Consider the following 19,672-nt stretch of genomic DNA (forward strand, 5'->3'; position numbering starts at 1 on the left):
CTGCAAAAAACCAACCCTTTGAAAATGAACATTGATAAACTTTGTAGGCACACTTAGTCAAAATGTCCATAAAATAACTGGTGTTTTGATAGCAACACAGCTTTCCCAAATGGGTTTTAATTACGTGCCATTTAAGTAAGACTACAGACTGGTGGACAGTGTTTTATGCAAAACAATAGTAAGCTTAGGTTTTGAAGAGGTTGTTGAATATTCCAACAGCCACTGTGATAAAAATACACGCGTAGATATGCTAGGATTTCATACAGTTCACATTAAAGGCACTGGACACTATTGGTATCTACTCAAAATAATTGTTTGCCCAAAAACTTACTTAGTAAAGATCAAGAGAGCTGTAGATAGTGTAAGAAAATTGTGAGACTTGGCTCCCTTTGAAGTAACACTTAAATATTAAAATACTTCAGGCCTGAAGCACTTATGCCTCTGAAAGCACACAAATTTGTGCAACAAGGGTGTTTTTCTTTTTCTTTCATTATTAAATTTATTCTCTTGAGGCTTTGATGACCAATTGAGCCAAAATTTTCAAATATTGTTTATGCATTTTAGGATACACCAAGTGAGAATACTGGTCTTTGACAATTACCACACGTGTCCAGTACCTTTAATCGTTTTTAGCTATTGGGATAGCCTTTGGTGAAGAGCTGAGTGCAGACTTAATTATTCTATTTGATAAGACTTGAGTATCTTGTGGAAAATCACGCAGGGTCGGCTTGTAGGCGCTGCATGTTAAAATGTGATGTTAGTGCCGCGATGCATAAAGGTGAATCAGTGTTAAAGATAGTGGACACTATTGGTAATTACTCAAAATAATCATTAGCATAAAACCTTTCTTGGTGACGAGTAATGGGGAGAGGTTGATGGTATAAAACATTGTGAGAAACGGCTCCGAGAAAGAAGTAATTTTCCATAAATTTGATTTTGAGACCTCAGATTTAGAACTTGAGGTCTCGAAATCTACCATCTACATGTACATGTAAAAGCACACAACTTCGTGTGACAAGGGTGTATTTTTCTTTCATTATTATCTCGCAAGTTCGATGACCGATTGAGCTCAAATTTTCACAGATTTGTAATTTTATGCATAATGTTCAGATACACCAACTGTGAAGGCTGGTCTTTGACAATTACCAATAGTGTCCAGTGTCTTTAAAAAGCAAGCTGTGAATGAATCATTTAACTGAAAAAAAAAACCCAAAGTGAATACTTTGATGAATCATTACGAAAATACGAGCTGTATTCTAAATTACGAATTAGTACAAATTTGGTATCAGCTGCTTTAGAGGGCCAAAAGTGCCACCAGCAGGCAAATAGGTATTCATTACAGGGAATGTATCGCTGTCATTAAAACACCGATCAGAATAATAATAATAATATTAATAAACGAGACTTATAAAGCGCATTTTTTCAAATTCAATGCACTGGAAGAGTGCTACAAAAAAGACGATTATGAGAATAGGTGTGTTTTTAATTTACTCTTGAATGTCTTGAGTGTGTTGGTGTTCCGAATATGACTAGGTAGGGCGTTCCAGCATGAGGTTTTCCAAGGACGGACACTATAATTGCATATCATGGATACATGCACATCTCTAGTTGTACATGCATCAGGTGCAATTTGTATAACAACTGCACTGTGGGGCTTGAGGGTGCACATTCAGTGCGCATACCTTTTGTAACACCTTTTTGTGTCACATGATTTGTCTCGATTACTGTTTTTGATTCCCAATATGGTTTAGCTTTCATGTGTTGCTAACAATTTAAGTGCTGCAGCAAAATGTACTTATTGAGAGCTGCATTTAAAAATGAAAAGCAAACTTTAAAATTGGCTGCGCGAATTTAAAAAAAGTCTATCTTCAAAGATTGTGCCCAACATAGCTTATAGTCAGGCCCTCAGACTCCTGCGAATCTGTTCTAATGTTTCTGATTTTATCCACCACTCACAGGAACTTAAGAAACACTTTGTTTCCAGGGGTCACAGCAGTTGAATGCTTAAATGTTACACTGGTTGAATGCTTAAATGTTAAACTTATATACAGGGCCCAGTTTCATAGAGCTGCTAAGCACAAAAATTTGCTTAGCATAAAATGTCTTCCTTGAGAAAAACAGGTTTACCAACCAAATTTCCATGTGATTTTCAGGATAAGCAAACAAAAAAGCTGAATACCAGTAACAAGCATTATGTAACAAATGGAAATTTGGCCAGTAATCCTGTTTTTATCGGAGAAGAAATGTCATGCTTAGCAAATTTTTGTGCTTAGCAGTTCTATGAAATTGGGCCCAGGTCTGTATGCTTCAATTTTGAAAGGGCACAAGGCATTTTCCTATTGGTAAAAGGCACCATATAAGGAAATTGTAAACTGCTACCTTAGCATTTTGAGGGCATGAAGGCAATCACCTTCGTTGCCTCCGTGAAGTGTCAGGCCTGTGAATACCTGTAGACCAATCTCACGATACAAAATTGGTAGCTATCTCTATTGAAAGTTTTCAACTGTGGGGTCCTTTTGTGCACAATCTAGGCATTGCAGACACCACTGCAAACGGCAACACGCGGTGCTCAACACTTGCGCGCCCGGTGCGCGTCGGATTGGTCTATAGATTCATGTTTGTTGTGTTGTCATTTAGCCTTCGATAGAGACTCCGCTAGGGTTGAAACATCAGGCCATTAACTATTTTTTTGCAATATCTCTTTTGTGACAGGACAATCTTATACATCTCGGTGATTTACATGATTGGAAATGCAGTCATGTGTTTAACTGCCCTACCACCGCAGACAACAGGTAGCCCAGAACTGTAAGTTTTTATGTTAAAAATTGTTCCATTATTTTTATAATATGCATTTTAAAGGGAGGGCATAACCTTTGGTAATTGCACTGTAGCTGTTGATTCCCTCCCATGGAGTATGGTTTTAGAGAAAGAGATTAAAACAGTTTCTAACTGAGAAACGCTTCTGCTTTGAAAATTATTTAGCAGATTTGTTTCAAATAAATTAACAAAGAAAATGCAAAGTAGCCTGTTAAAATTTTGACTCCCATAAATGGCCGACCATGTTATTGGACGAGGTAAAAAGAAAACCACGCAATTTCGAGGCATATTTGTGTAGATCATTGTATTCTATTTTTAAATCATCTTTCTAACCATATGCATTTTATAACAAACGGTCACAAAACGCTTTTCAAAGACCAACTCGACCGATCCAAGGCAACGTGTTCCTTTAATAAACATGTAAGCATGAAATTCAATTTCATCCAAGCTTTATTTTGTGTGTATACACCTCCAGTCAGTCCATTACCAGCATATTCCATTTTTCATTTTTTGTTTTCAAGGTCCCATACAATTCATTACGTTTTATAGCTCTCAAGGCTTATAAATAATACTAATAGCAAATTATATGAGGGTACAAACTGTACACATGGTGTTATTTACTTAGAGGGTTGTACATGTATAACCATGTTGTGAAACAGATAGTTAGAGCGATCAGTGTTCATCCAATAGTTGATGTTTAGTATGACAAAGGAGCCTGGACTGCTTTGCATTGTCAGTGGCTTAAAGATGCTATGTCAGATTTTTGGGCGATTTGACCCAAAAATTTTGATTTAAAATTCAATAGGTATTTTGATGGGGGTCGAGAAGGTTACAAGCTTTCGGGGATCACCGAGGGAGTCATAGTTCTAACCATTGCACGAGTAAAAGCAGTCAATATTTGTTTTATAACACCCCAAACATTTCTAAATACTGTACTATTATTATTAAGTTACAGACCTGAATGCTACAGTCAACGGACGACGCGAATACAGATTGTAAAAACTTTTACTGTGCTGCATGTTGTGTCGTGCAATCCGAAATGGTTACAGACTATTAATTATAATCCTCGTATACGCAAAGGACGTCTGGGTACTGCACGCCGTGTGCTAGTCTTCGGACTAGCGCACGGCAAACCGGCGCACTATCACACGGCCGTTGTCTAGCAAAACTAAGACATGTCATGTGACGGGCTCTAAACCAATGAGCAGGCAGAATACTTGTAAGGGGTGTTATAATATTTATTATATGATCTCTTGTTGATAGTGTGGGACCCCTAAATCCATGTACAGGTCCGCTACTCGGGTATTCAGCCTGAACGTCTCTTATTTATTATTATATGATCTCTTGTTGATAGTGTGGGACCCCTAAATCCATGTACAGGTCTGCTACTTGGGTATTCAGGTTGAACACCTCTTTTTCATTATTACTATTGTTAGTAATTATTATATGTTTTCTTGTTGATAGTGTGGGACCCCTTATAGGTCTGCTACTCATAGGGTTAGGCACAGGAGGAATCAAGCCGTGTGTGGCGGCCTTCGGAGGGGATCAATTCAACGCTGATCAGGTAAGGAGTCAGCATGATAGGGATCAAAATGTATTGACTCACTTGAGGTCAAGATCAAATCTGAATGGGAGACTTTTAAACGCCAGGTGGCCTTGAGCATAGACCTTTTCGCAAATACTCGGGCGCGCGCGTAAAGCTTGGAATTAGGTGCATTGTGGTCTAGCTGGTGATCAAATTTGATCCAGAGCTATCCCACAATGCACCTCATTCAACAGTTTGTGATTGCACAATGGTATTTGCGCAAAAGGTCTATGGCACTTTATTATAATTGCTTCTCTACACCCAGTAGTACAAATGGGTACCATCGAGAGCTGGGGAGTTATGTTTTTTTAAACAAAACCAAATTTCTGACTAATATATATATATAGACACTTTACAACAACAAAATTGTTTCAAGAAATCAACAACATTTCTGAGTGATGATTATGCAGAAATGAATTCTAAATGGTTAGCAGTTGATGTCTGTTTGTTACAAAGTTTTTATGTTGTATTAAATTTCCGCAGGAGGAGTACATCCAGAAGTTCTTCTCCATCTTCTACTTCTCAATCAACGCTGGAAGTCTTATATCCACATTTTTGACTCCCATACTACGCCATGATGTTCAGTGCTTTGGCAATGACTGCTACGCCTTGGCTTTTGGAGTGCCAGCCGCCCTCATGTTTGTGGCTGTTCGTAAGTCAGTTTTTTAATTAGTTCGCAGTAAGTTAAAGTAGAAAATAAAATAAGCTGTTGCAAACTGCTTACCAAAAAAAAAAAAAGGACCTATGGTATAATTAAAAGTTGATGGCCTAACGTTTTTACCCCAGCAGAGTATTTCTGGAAGGCTAAATGACAACAAAACAAAGATAAACAGGGCCCAATTTCAAAGAGCTGCTAAGCACAAAAAATTGCTTAGCATGATATTTCTTTCTTGATGAAAACAGGGTTACCAACCAAATTTCCACTAGAATTCCAGGATGATAAACAACAGCTGAATACCAGTAACAAGCAATATGCAACAAATGGAAATTTGGTTGGTAATCCTGTTTTTATCAAGGACGAAATTTCATGCTAAGCAATTTTTTGTGCTTAGCAGCTCTATGAAATTGGGCCCTGGTATAAACTTAAGTGTACCATAAGCAGTGAAGTGGAGATAAATGAATAGATGAATGAATAGAGAGAGAGTCAGAAAGCACACAGAAAAAAGGACGGGGTAAAGCGGTTGAAGTGAAAGGGGCTGGTTTGACCACAAGAGGATCTAGGGAACACAAAGAACAATATCAAGAGTGGGAAAGAGAGAAAAGGTAATTAATTATTGAATAAATAGGCAGGCTAACACTGGGAGATGTCTTTGTGGAAAAGGAGAAGTTAAACTAACTTTTCTGTATTTTTTTCTTTTTGTTTGTTAGTTATCTTCTTTCTCGGACGTTACTTCTACAAAGTCTACCCACCGACTGGGAATGTCGTATGGGAAGTCGTCAAAGCAACATTTGTAAGTCAATAGAGATGAATTAGTATGATGAGTGTACATATCTATGTTCTTGTTTGTTTTGTACGCGTAGTGATTCTGATTATTATTATTTCCCCACAGTATGCAATCAAGACAAGAATCAAGAATCGAGGAAGTGAAGTCAAGAAAGATCACTGGCTGGATTGGGCCGATGATAAGTATGATGTGAGTTAAGCCAAAGTACGACTAGTACTCACTGTGAACGGGTTTGAATGGGGCAGAAACAATGCTCTAAGAATTGAATTGAATTGAATTTGAACTGAATTCAGTTACTGCTACATGAATTTAAATATGAATCTACTATAAACATTGTATCGTTTCTTAGGCTTGTTCCTTTGAGCAAGACGCTTAACTATAATTGCTTTGTAAAAAGTTGGGAAGGTAGTGCTTTCTGCTCTACCAGCCAGGCTCCTAGTGGATGATACCCATGCCATCCTTATTGACTGTGAAGGGGGAAACCCTGTTTCACCCCTAGGAGTAGCTGTGACATGGTTCGTTAAAATTTGTCACCGGAAGAACAAATCCCAAAATGCAAAGTTACAAAAAAATTCTTTAATGTTTTGCTTGACATTTCCAAGGACTGCTTGAAATTAACGCCTTTCTTGTTTTTCTCTTCATCTCTTGCTGCCATTGTAAAAACCCCTTGCATACCACAGTCAAACCCCCAGTACATGTACATTGCCCCTTCTGTTTCCCTTTTGACATCCCACAGGCCAAGCTGATCACAGACATCAAAGATCTCTACCACGTCTTGAAGATTTTCTTGCCTCTGCCGGTATTCTGGGCACTCTTTGACCAGCAGGGATCACGCTGGACCCTCCAGGCGGAACATATGGATGGCACGTTGGTATGGATAAACGGTTTCCAGAGTAATATGAAGGAATGGGGTGTCATGGCCGAGTGGTGTAGGCCCATGGCTCTGCTTACCACCGAATTCTGCGCTTACGATCACGATTCCCCGCTTACGTGCACGCGCCGAATTTCTGCGCTAGCCTTGTAAGCATAGAATTAACCCGTGAAATACGCTTGCCGAAAGCACAGAATTCCCTGCTTCCGTAAGCGCCGATTCTGTGCTTACGGTAAGCAGAGCCATGAAATTGGGCCCTGGTGATGTCAACAGCAGAGTGTGGGTTCGAATCTCGGTCATGACACTTGTGCCCTTGAGCAAGGCACTAAACCATAAGTGCTTCGTAGAAAAGTTGGGAAGGTAGTGCACTCTGCTCTACCAGCCAGGCTCCCGTAGTGGATGATACACATGCCTTCATCCTTGGGGACTGTGAAGGGGGGTCATCCTGTTTCAGCCCCAGGAGTAGGTTGCAAAGTGCCCCCTGGTGGCAGTTGGTTAAGGTCGTAGCCCAAGTCTGTAAGTGTAGCCCAACCATGAAGTGGCTGTCAGGCCTTGTGGTGTTGGCCACTTCTCACTTAAAAAAATGGATTCAAGATGTTCATTTGGAAAACTGACTTGCATTTCTTTTCTCAAATTAAGTAAGGATATCTTTGTAACTAATGTCTTAATGATATAATTCCCAACAATTGAATCTCAAAGTTGAATCTCAAATAGTATCAGCCATGTTCCTTATTTCCACCCATACAAGACATTTTTCTTTGATGGAATTTCTTTAACAGGGTTCAATACGGATTAAGCCAGATCAGATGCAAGCCTTTAATCCGGTCATGATAATCCTCTTCATCCCACTGACGGAGACGGTCATCTACCCGCTGATTCGTAAGCTGAAGATCCCGTTCCGCCCGCTGCAGCGTATGGTGGTCGGTATGATATTGGGCGGTGCGGCGTTCGTCCTCGCCGGATTCAACCAATTGAGAATTGACGTGAGTATTAATGATTGACGTGTTGAGGCCAAGTGGTTAAGAGCATCGGACTCAAGCTCTGATCAGCAGAGTGTGGGTTTGAGTCCCAGTCGTGACACCTGTGTCCTTAAGCTAGACACTTAACCATGATACTTTGTCCTTCGGATGGGACATAAAGCCTTTGGTCCTGTGTGTTGTGTAATGCATGTAAAAGAACCCAGTGCACTTATTGAAAAGAGAAGGGGTTTGCCCTGGTGTTCCTGCTTTGATCAGCAGCATATTGCGCCACAGCACCTTATAAACCATGACATGGTGCTATTTAAAAAGGAGGTCTCATAATTCAAATGTAGCCGTACATACCTTGCAGGAAAATACTGAACGTTGGAGCATCTTTGGCATCACTGAGTGATGGATATGAGCGCTATATAAGGACTGACTATTATTATTATCTATACTATTAAAGCAGTAACCTGCACCATCTTGATTAGAATGAGAACTCTCGATTAGAACGGTCGCCATGTTATATTTTGGTGTGGTCGGTCCTCTGATATGCCAGGGTGCCAGAGTCAGTGAACAGTCACCCGAACTCCCTGATGCAAGTCGTCTGATTGGCGCTAGTTATTATTATTTTCATTGATGCAAGAATTTAATTCTTATTTCTCAACTTCACTTTAATCAGCACTTATTTGACAACTGATAAATTGATAAAGGTTGTCAATATGTGTGAATTATTTGTCTCGTTCCGTTCTACCAGGCCTCTGAAGTAGCACTCCCAGGAGAATCAGAAGGGATTCTGAGAATCATCAATGCTGCACCGTGTGCCGTCAATGTACAAAGTCTATTCTACGAAGGAGGAATTCCTTTTGGCATGGTAGGTCAACAAAATTAAATAAGTGTTTTGCTCAGTTAACGTATGAATTCAGAGCTGGGTAGATTTGTAGCAGGTTTGTATGTTTGTTTGTTTGATTATTTGTTTGTTTGTTTGTTTTGTTTGTATAGATGATATTCCTGTAAAGGGAACTCAGCAAACTCCCACAGTGGGGGTATGAACACCTAGCTGGCAAACATTGATTTAACGGCTATGATTATGAAGTGTACAAATCAAGAAACTGTGCTTCAGCAACTAAATGACAATACTCATAAGTCAACTGTAGACCCACATAACTTGCTGGAAAATACTGAATGTGCGCCTACAAACAACAGCATTAAGCGCCTTATAAATGTTGTGTATTATTCATTGTACTTTTGTGTTTTAGGGCACTACTCCTGTGACCTTCCCAGTCGGCGAGTACGTTATGACCTTTGACGCCCCCTGCCCAGGGGTTGAGAAAGCGGAGCCATTTACCGTGGTAGTACGCGGGGAGGAAGGCGGAGAGATTGTTATATTCAGTCAAGGCGGCAAACTAAATGCACTTCAGGTGAGTAAAGCTACTCTGTGGGTCATTTTAAAGCCTCGTCAAAAGAGTACTACTCTCTCGGGCGTTTATGCTTTGTTTTTGAAAGGGCAAGGGCACCAAGGCATTTTCTCCTTGGTAAAGAGCAACCTGTGAGGAAATTATAAATTTCTGCAGGAGCATTTAAGAGGCACCAAGGCAATGACCAGGGGGCAGGGAGGCAATCGCCTCTACTGCCCCCGTGAAGCATCAGGCCTGCTCTCATCATGTAAAAGCTTTCTCTCCTGACTCAACTGCTCATCTTCAGCCCATTTTTTTGTATATGCTTGTGATGCTTTAATGCCGTACAATTAGCAGAAAGTTTTTGTCACAAATAAAACCCAACAAGATTCTGTTTAAACTACATGTACTCAAAGATTTTCTGTCAACTTTCCTTGTAAAATTTCTTACTTTTGTTTATTTGAACCTCTAGGTGACCTCTCATCTTGAAAAACCACGCAAGGGTAAAGCATTAGTCAGGTAAGACATCAGAAAACGCCTTGAGCAAACATGAATACTCATTGTTAGAGTTCACCTTTGACCTCCACAGCATATGCCTCGTCATCTGCCCCTGTGATCTTTCCACCATGAATTTGTATTCTATGCTATTCAAGCTGTAACCTGGGTCATCTTGGATTAGAATTAGAAGGTCGCCATGTTGGTTTTTGGTGTGGCAACTTAACCTGCATCCGTGGTGCAGATCTTTGATACCCATGGGTGCCACAGTCCATGGTCGGTCACTCGAACTCCCTGGTGCGAGTCCTCGCATGTATTGGAAGCATTTAACTGTTGTTTCCATGTTTCTTGCTTTAGTGTGTAAAGAGCTTTTTAATTTGTCCCACTGTATTGAATACTTTTAAGACTTGCAGTTGGTCTGATTGTCAGAGGTCAATATATAAGTCAGTGAGCCATTACACCTTTGACCCCACATGGATGATCTATTCAAAATTTAAATTGACATTTGACTCTGAAGACTTGGTCTGTTTGTCAAACCAATGTTATATGAATATTCATGAGTATCATTTACCTTTGAGCACACAGTGTTGGTCTTGTTGTGTCAAACCTATTTAATATGAATATTCATGAGTATCGTTAACCTTTGACCCCCACAGCGTTGGTCTGTTCGTAGACCCTTCCATCCTGCCAGATAACACCAGCATTGTGTTCAAGAGTTCAACGCACCAGTATGCCATCAATCCAGGGTTGTATAACATCAGTGACTATCAACCAATGGAACCAGAAAGGTCAGTTGCAGTTTTCTTGTAGAAGGTATTGAATATGAAGTCACTACTCAAATATCTGCTCTACAACATGGCGTCTATGAGCGTGACATAGAAATCAAACCAGGAACTCTGCGTGCTGCATGCTTCTTTGATGTATGCGTTTAGACAAGCATACAGTTTGCCCTACAAGATGGCGAAGTTCATAGCATCAAAGAGGTTATTTAATATGGTCTATAGTGTTTTCCTTTATTTTTCTTATGGAAGTGTCATGGCCGAGCAGCAATCCATTGATTGTCTTGCATTTTTTATGTTTCAGTTACGACATCTTCATAGACGGTGATGCAGACGACCCTAATGCTAAGCCATTGCAAAACATTGACATTCGCACTGGTGCTGTCTACAGAGTTATACTTCAGCCCATGAATGATAGCTCAGATACGGTAAGCAAATTATGTGGTATCAGGGCCCAATTTTATAAGACCTGTAAGCATACAAACTTGCTGAAAAGAAACTGGTTACCAGCCAAAAAACCATTTACATTGCTATAATACAAGTTCTGCTGTCGAACTCTTCCTAACTTAAGACTAATCTTAGGACTTAGGATGAGTCCCAACCCTGCACTGTAGCATGCAGACCTTAAGATTAATCTTAAGACGAGTCCTAACTCTTTGTGAAATGGACCCCAGGGGTGGATTTCACAAAGGTGGTCCTAACTTAGGACTTGTCCTAGGCAATGCTAAGAGATAGGACCAGTCCTAAGTTAGGATGAGTTACTGGTCCTAACTTAGGACCAGTCCTATCTCTTAGCATTGCTTAGGACTAGTCCTAAGTTAGGACTACCTTTGTGAAATCCACCCCTGGTGGCTTATAGTCATCGGAGTGTGGGTTTGGGTCCTGGTCGTGACACTTGTGTCCTTGAGCAAGTTATTTTACCATAATTGCTTCTCTTCACCCAGGGGTATAAATGGTTACCTGCGAGGGTGGAGGTTTATGAAAAAACAAACACTCAGGAGTGCCAAAGCAGCCCTGGGCTGGAAAAAATAAAAATTACAGGAATGTTACTGGCCCACTGACCAAGGCACCAATGTTTAGCGCTTTGATATGTTTCTGTAAAATGCATTACAGAAGAACTAGTTATTACTATTAATGTTATTATTACTATTTGGTTTTTAATTTGTAACAGATTTTTGTGAGCCTGAAACTGGACGTACAGCCCAACTCTGTGTCGATGTTTCTACAGATACCACAGTATGTTGTAATCACCCTGGGTGAAATCTTCTTCTCCATTACGGGTCTGGAATTCTCCTACTCACAGGTAAAGAATTTTGTTCATTTTAGCAATTTAGCTCTGACAGTTAGTGGAATGGAAGAGCTTGTGGTGAAGACTTTCTACATAAACTGCCTTGGACTGACTGACATTCAAGTGGTGTAAACAGGGTCCATTTTCATGGCCGTGCTTACTACTAAATTATACGCTTATGATCACCATTCTCTGCTTGTGCCGAATTTCTGCGCTAGCTGTGTAAGCGTAGAATGCCTAGTAACCTGGAGATTGCACGCGCACAAGTCAAATTTCACTGCTAACCCGTGACATACGCTTGACGTAAGCGCAGAATTTTCTGCTTCGGCAAGCGACGATTCTTTGCTTAACAGTAAGCAGTGCCATGAAATTGGGCCCACACACCGCACACACAAATCCATTTCATTTGACGTTTTTCCCCTCTTTTCTAGGCACCAGCCAGCTTGAAGTCTTGTGCCCAGACTGCATGGTTACTCATTCAATTGTTTTTTCCCCCTTATCTAGGCACCAGCCAGCTTGAAGTCTTGTGCCCAGACTGCATGGTTACTCATTCAATTGTTTTTCCCCCCTAATCTAGGCACCAGCCAGCTTGAAGTCTTGTGCCCAGACTGCATGGTTACTCATTCAATTGTTTTTTTCCCCTTATCTAGGCACCAGCCAGCTTGAAGTCTTGCGTCCAGGCTGCATGGCTGCTCACCGTTGCCTTTGGGAATCTTATTGTCATCCTGGTTGCCGAGAGCAAGTTTGTAGACAGCCAGGTTAGTCGTTGAACTTTTTTAGTTAGCTTTTTTTTTATAATGGGTGCGTTCGATTAGCTTCCCTGGGTCGACCCCGGTCTGCCCCCCGGTGCATTCGAATAGCTTTAACATCATTCCAGGGGCTCATCCGGGTCAGCCCCGTGTGCCGCGCTTGTGGAGTGGGTCACTGGGGGCTTGCCTGAGGTGCATTAAGTCGCCACGAGAAGGTGAGTCATCGTTCAATTAGCTCTTGTCACGGGCTCACCCGAATGAGCACCACGGGGTCAACACAGGGAAGCTAATCGAACGCATCCATAGGTTATACTCTTCTCATTTTACTTTGTAGTCAAATAACCGATCCAAAGGTATTTTGACTTTACCTTTTTGTGGGGGGCCGAGTACTCAACATTGTTTACATTTGGTATGTTGACAAGAATCTGATGAAGCCGTTATAAATGAAGCCGTTATTTTTATTCAAGCTTTAAAACTATAAACTGAAGAAATTTATTTTCACATTTGACTTCTCAGGCGATGGAGTTTTTCTTGTTTGCCGGTCTAATGGGGGTGGTTGTTGTCATCTTCGCCATCATGGCTTACTTCTATGTCTACATCACACCCTCGGCCCACCCTGATGAAGAGCTAAACGACATGACCGGCCTGGTAGAGACGGACAAAGGAAGCTACCAGAATGGCGACACGGAGCCAACAGAACCGGGAAACTAGACCAGTGAATGGTTATCCAGGCAACAACATTGTGTCTCTGCTCGTAATTGTTTTGTGTATACATCCTGGCTATTTTAAGCGAGATACAACGTTTTGACAATTATAAACTTGCGCTTGACAAAAGTGATATTTTGGGAGAACGGCCCACCCTGATGAAGAGCTGAATGACATGATCGGCCTGGTAGAGACGGACAAAGGTAGCTACCAGAATGGCGACACGGAGCCAGCAGAACCAGAAAACTAGACCAGTGAATGGTTATTATTCAGAGGCGATTTTGTGTTTGGTGATACCCTCCTAGATAGCACCTCGTCCCGTCATCTCGCACAAAAGTGCTCTGTGCAAAAACGTTGTATCTGGCATGAAAATGCACCTTGTCCCGTCTGTGTGAAAACATCGTATGTATCCTATGCTATGTGCAGAATGTTGCATCTCGCAAGAAAATTCTCCGTGCAAAAAACATTGTATCAGGCATGAAAATGCCCGTTCAAAAACGTATCTCGCACAAAAATGTTTTGTGCCAAACATTGTATCTCAAACAAATTTTTTTAATGTGACATCACACTTTGCTTAGCAATTAAGATTGATGCTAAGCCTAAGATGAATCTTAGCTCTTTTGTAGAATTGAGCCCAGGGTTAACTAACATTGCTGTCGTCATAGCTGTTACCAATTTGAATTAACAGAACTAACTGATTTGCATTTGAGAATCTTATTTTGTTTTTAACGCATTGGACATAATTGTCAAATACAAGTATTCTAACTAGGTGTATTCCTGCATATGCACAAATCTGTGATTTTTTTTTACTCAACTGGTTATTGCAGTTGCACAAATTTGTGTGCTTTCATATGCGTAATAAAACTAAACTACTTCAGAGGGAGCCGTTTCTCACATTGTTTCTTTGTTCTATCAACAGCTCTCCATTGCTAGTTACCAAGGAAGTTTTTATGCTAAAAAATATTTTGAGTAATTACCAAATCTTACAGAGGAATTTTTGTAAATATTTCATTAGAGAAATCTTCTGAAATGTGGTGAAATTCCGTCTGTGTGTTGGATTTTATGATTACATATCCATTAAAATCTGTCAGAAAAAAACAACTCTGTGAAACAATGCAGTGCACCTATCACACAATGGAATAACCATTAGACTTGTGGAGAAGTCATTAAATGTCTATACAAATGTTTATATTGTTGTCTCGCCAGTGGAACCCAGTGATTTGTGTTTTTTTAAGGACCGCTTTCTATTTTTTTCTGCATACAACTCCATTCACTCGATCTCCCAAGCAAAGGTATTTGGTGACACCATTGTCAAACAAAATTGTAAGGCCATTGACCCAATTCACCTGATGTCATCATCAAAATAATCTTGGATGCGCCATTTTGGTGGTCAATGTCAACTTGTGTTTCTGAAGTGCGCATTTAAGGCAACGCAGCATTTACACGTAAACATATTGACCACCAACGTGGTGAGCGTGGCATCAGTTGCGTGTGACGTGCTTGCAAGGGGTCAATAGCTGTTGGTTATATTTCGTATGTTGATTTTTCAGTGTTGGATTTTTTTCAAGCACATATTCACTGCTGTGATTGGTCAGTCTTGAAAACTTTAAATAACTCATCATGTGCAACGTGCTGACATTCCTTCTATGTATTTCATTATAATTTGAATTTAGAATTTGAGACTTTCTAGGGACACTTGGTGGCAGCAGACATGTCCGGTTAATTGGAATTAATCATAGCACCTAGTGCACAATGTCTCTCGTTGACGTTGATGATTATGGTGATTATGACTGAAATCAGTACTTATATAATGAAATGAAACCTTGATTCAAATCATTACTAAATCAGTTCGTGCGTACAGACCTTTATCACGCTGTCACCATCTTGGTCATGTTCCCTGTTTCCATAACAGTAATGAATACTAACATTCGTTGCGTAAACATGGCACCAGACTATTACTATTAGTCAAGATGGCCACACCGTGATAAAGTCTATACATGTATGCCTGTTGTAGTGTAGGTTACCTGATTGCACCATAGAGAAACTGAAATTTGTCTTTTTGTAAATGCTGTATTCACATATTGTTTAGAAGCAGACCAGTACATAAGTTGAGTAAATAGTGCATGTTAACATGTTCGCTCCCGAAGACTCAGTAATATGCAAAACTCTTTAAAAACTCTTAAGGCAACGTACATGTAGCAGCGTTCTTATCAACAAACATTTGAGAATACGCCACTTGTGGTGAGGCACAGGGCTCAATTTCATAAAACTGTTTTAAGCAAAAAATATACTGCTTGCCAAATTTCTTTGCTAAGCAAAAATCGAGTTGGACACAGACCAGTCACAACAATGTAAACCTATGTAGAGTAATTTCGGTTGGTAACCTGTTCTGTTAAAGTCACCTGGAAATAGAATTTTTTTTCTTTCAAACATAAGAGTATATGCTTACGAACAATAAAACAATTTTTTTAGTAATTGTTTGTCACGATTTATATGTTTAAAAAATATATAAAGTTGTTTGGGGGGCTGACTCCGCCTACCCCTTTTGTGACGTCATTCAAGGCAGACTTTGCCTGCAATGCGTATAGTAAACACACGTGCAAAGTACATGTACGTCCAAGTCGTGAGTTGGTACATTTCAAAAAATGTTCTTCTGCATTCAGCAGCAGTACACCTGGTCGGCATTGCCGGAAAAAAACAATTTTTTTTTTTTTTGAAACGTACAAACACACGACTTGGTCCGTACATGTACTTTGCAATTGTGTTTACTCTACGCATTGCGGGCAAAGTCTGCCTCGATTGACGTCACGAACAGCGCCCTCTCGGGTCAGGGTCTACTCTTAAATTTGTAAATAACATAAGAACTGATTTTTTAAAACCTTAGTTAACTGTTTATTCACATTCAACTCATCAAAACACATATATTAGAGACAAAAGCTTTATTTTGAAAAAATACCACTTCCAGGTGACTTTAAGCTATACTTTTATGTGCTTAGTTTTAATTGTGCTTACAGGCTAAATGAAATTGGGCTCAGGTGGCTTTTCCTGATGGCATTGAGGTTCAAATGGTTCTGTTCCTTTAACATACATGTTACAAATTATTAATTGGTCTGGAAAAAAATTGCTACTTACAAGCTGAATTTAATCCCACAATTTGTTGAATCTGGAGCGAACTGGTTAAGACACAAGTATAATAGAGATTACTGTTGACTGTGATGTTATTTAGTCACATTTCTCAGTTGATGTTGAAATGTAATGTATGATAAATTAAGAGTATAACACTATACATGTACATGTACTTGTCGTTTGTGTTGAATTCTTCCAGACGCGTAGTCAAATGATGAACAAACTAAGAAAAATAAAGTATATTTATATATTTTTTGAAAATGATTTCAAGGGTATTGAATACCAGTTGTGTTTAGTCTGGCACCTTGACTTCACAATGTTTGTGGATGAGTCCAGCCACTTAGCACTATTGGTAGCATACACCATGTACAATATGGGACAGAGGGACTAGTTCGTAAGGCACTGCTCTAGAATTGCTAGGGTCGTGGGTTCGAATCCCACCCGAGTAATATGTCCCATATTGTGCACCAAATGCAATCTACTACCAACCCAATGTGATAGAAATGTTAGTATGAATTCGATTTCTTTTAATTGATGCCGTTATTGAAACTGCACTTAGAGAAGTATAGTTATATGTTTCGTTTTTACATTTCATATAAGAATTAGAGGTAGAGGTTGGTCCCCATAAGTCTTTTGCCTTTTCAGTGTGAGATAAATCTCTTATAAATTGATAAATTTGCCTTGTACTAAATGTTTTAACAATATAGAAATGTATTAAATTTATCTTTAATATTTAACTGCACAATTGGTGTTTCATTATGTTACACTTTCCTGTTTCACATGAACTAATTTTCTCCCTTTAGAATGGGTTAAGTACTTTCCTGTTTCTTGAATCACTGTAAAGGAGCACATAGTCTTCGTAAATTTCTTAACATTATGATGTTTGGAATTGCTCCTTATCTGGGCCCAATTTCATGGCTCTGTTAACCGCCGAACTCTGCACTTACGATGCTTGACATGCTAGCGCCGAATATCTGCGCTAGCTTTGTAAGCGTAGAATGCCTAGTAGTGTGGAGTACGCACGTGCAGAAGCCAAAATTCACTGCTAACCTGTGAAATACGCTTGCCGTAAGCACAAAATTCCCTGCTTCCGTAAGCGCCGATTCTGTGCTTATGCTAAGCATGGCCCTTTTTAAGGGTTGTTCATGCAAAAAAATGTTGTGTTGTAATTAGTGATAGTGATGGAGAAAACCCCATAAATTTGCTTGTGGAAATTCAACAAGCGGTTTTAATACTGTCCGCCATTTTGTTGAAACAAAAACTTAGTTCTACAATAGCTGCAGAGAGTTCTAAGGGATATTTTTGTCAATCATCATATTCTACTATCAAAATTCTATTTAACAATTTTTATTTCATAACAGATGTTTTTTATAGCCTAAAGATGCGTTATCTGAAGACAATGCTTCTGCACAAGAAATAACGTAAACTGAAAGGGGTGATAGTGTTTACTAACAATAACTACATTAATCAACACCTATCAAACAAACAAATACCAATCGAGTTTCAATTCAGGAATTTAAACTTGTATTTTGCCCTGCATGATATCAAAATGATATTTCCACCAGCCTTGCCAGAGTTGTTCAGCTTTTATACATCTACACTGAACTTGATAATTTTTTTATTACAAAGAAAATCCTTTAAAATCCTACTCGTGCCCAACCCTGTGAAATTACCAACACATTTTGTTTGATTCTTTTGGTTAAAGAACACTAGATTAGAGAGGTTAGAAAGTTAAAGTTGTTGTCCCATTTTCGTAAGGATTCTATTTGTTGGAAAACTAGTGGATCACAAATCTGAATTTTGCCTCGGAGTTTGAGGCACTCTAAGTTCAAGTTCTATATGTTGGTGTTTTTGTCTGTAGGCCTACTGTCTGAACCAAGTCTACATGTAGTTTAAATTTTCCCCGTGTTGGATAATCACATTGTTACGTGTCTATCGAAAAGAATCATTGTATAACCACAATGTTTTGTTTTAAGGAGTTCCAATTCAAACTCAGCATCTCATATTCTATTTATATGTCGATAATCATCGCTTTGGTTTTTATGCAGCACGGAATCAGACAAACACTTGCAAAGTCAGGGTAGTTTAGTAAAGCCCGGTTTATATTTCTAGTGAATGTTTTTGAACACATTTCAATTGTTGCGAATTGTTCGTTGCAAATTATTCGTTGCGAATTTATGATGTCAAAATTTGTATCTCATTTGCATTTGCAGGAAGTTTGAACCGGGCTTTAGGCTGTGTCCAAATGGTGGGTACAGCTTCGGCTATGGCTAGATTTACGCATCAAGGAAGTACAGGGTGTCCTTAGCAACAGCCTTAGCAAGTCGTAGCCGCAGCCGTAGATGTATATGGCTATAGCCACCAATTCCAATACAGCCTTAGTTATGGTATAAATTTAAATAGTATCAATAATTTACTGAGTAAATGTTTCAGTATTAGGGAGTGTTTAATTGCCTGTATTCAATTGTTTTAAGTCGATGTTAATTAACCTCTAGAATTTAATGGAAAATTTTATTTTATTTTTTGAAGAAAATAAATTGTCATGCTACTACTGAGTAAACAGTGCTACAGTGATTGTTGTTATGTAAGTGGCATCAATAAAAGCTCTAAAAAAAAAACATGTCAGTTACATTGACTACCAACTCATTGTTTTTTTTCGTCCAGAAGAATTAGTTAAGAGTCTGAAGTTGTTCAGTGTTGCTTGGAGAAAAAGGCATCGAGAAGATTGTGCAATCTAAGCCTTCAATGGTTACATGTAAGAGAGTCACCAGCCGTCGATTTCACCAAACTCTTCCTAACTTAGGATTAATCTTGGGACTTGGGTTGAGTTTAGTTCCGTATCTAAAGACATTGGGATGCATTGAACTCATCCTAAGTTAGGACGAGTTACTTGTCCTAACTCGAGATAGGATTAATCGTAGCGTTTCGTGAAATCGACTGCTGGTGTGCTTTTTAGTACTACATGTATGCCTTGCTGTTCATTCCTTTAGAAACTTACAAGGGGTGTTAAGCCTAACTGTTCATTCTTTATGAACATTAAAAGAGGTGATTAGCCTTGCTGCTCATTCCTTGTTTACGTTTCAAGTTATTAAAGCTAAGACTAAGAGGTAGACCTTGCTGCTAATTCCTTTTGATGTTTCATGTCATTTGAGCTAAAATTACAAGGGGCAAGCCTTGCTGCTCATTCCTTTTGATGTTTCATGTCATTTGAGCTAAAATTAAAAGGGGTAAGCCTTGCCGCTCATTCATTTTGATGTTTCATGTCATTTGAGCCAAAATTACAAGGGGCAAGCCTTGCTGCTCATTCATTTTGATGTTTCGTGTAATTTGAGATGATGGGTGTGATGGGATTATGCCTTTGATGATTACACAAGCATGCAATTTTGCAGAGTATGTCATGAGAATGACTACTTTGCCAAACAACTGGATACTGAATATAAGATTCAGAAATGTTGC

General features: G+C 39.4%; 1 protein-coding gene across 4 annotated transcripts in view; it reads left to right on the forward strand.

The window, feature by feature from the left end:
* The window catches only part of LOC139939512 (solute carrier family 15 member 1-like), a 36,148-nt gene extending 17,303 nt beyond the window's left edge, over window positions 1-18,845 (forward strand). For all 4 annotated transcript variants that reach the window (XM_071935479.1, XM_071935480.1, XM_071935482.1 and 1 more), the window contains 15 exons: window positions 2,713-2,805; window positions 4,282-4,381; window positions 4,886-5,054; window positions 5,771-5,853; window positions 5,953-6,036; window positions 6,584-6,718; window positions 7,498-7,701; window positions 8,435-8,551; window positions 8,937-9,098; window positions 9,547-9,593; window positions 10,226-10,357; window positions 10,653-10,776; window positions 11,520-11,651; window positions 12,287-12,394; window positions 12,902-18,845. In XM_071935479.1, coding sequence (XP_071791580.1) covers window positions 2,713-2,805; window positions 4,282-4,381; window positions 4,886-5,054; window positions 5,771-5,853; window positions 5,953-6,036; window positions 6,584-6,718; window positions 7,498-7,701; window positions 8,435-8,551; window positions 8,937-9,098; window positions 9,547-9,593; window positions 10,226-10,357; window positions 10,653-10,776; window positions 11,520-11,651; window positions 12,287-12,394; window positions 12,902-13,096 — 1,885 coding nt within the window. In that variant the 3' untranslated portion in view covers window positions 13,097-18,845. The remainder of the gene's footprint in view (window positions 1-2,712; window positions 2,806-4,281; window positions 4,382-4,885; window positions 5,055-5,770; window positions 5,854-5,952; window positions 6,037-6,583; window positions 6,719-7,497; window positions 7,702-8,434; window positions 8,552-8,936; window positions 9,099-9,546; window positions 9,594-10,225; window positions 10,358-10,652; window positions 10,777-11,519; window positions 11,652-12,286; window positions 12,395-12,901) is intronic.
* Window positions 18,846-19,672: the final 827 nt, after the last annotated feature.

The sequence above is a fragment of the Asterias amurensis genome, chromosome 7 (genome assembly GCF_032118995.1).
Source record: "Asterias amurensis chromosome 7, ASM3211899v1".
In the NCBI taxonomy this organism is placed as follows: domain Eukaryota; kingdom Metazoa; phylum Echinodermata; class Asteroidea; order Forcipulatida; family Asteriidae; genus Asterias; species Asterias amurensis.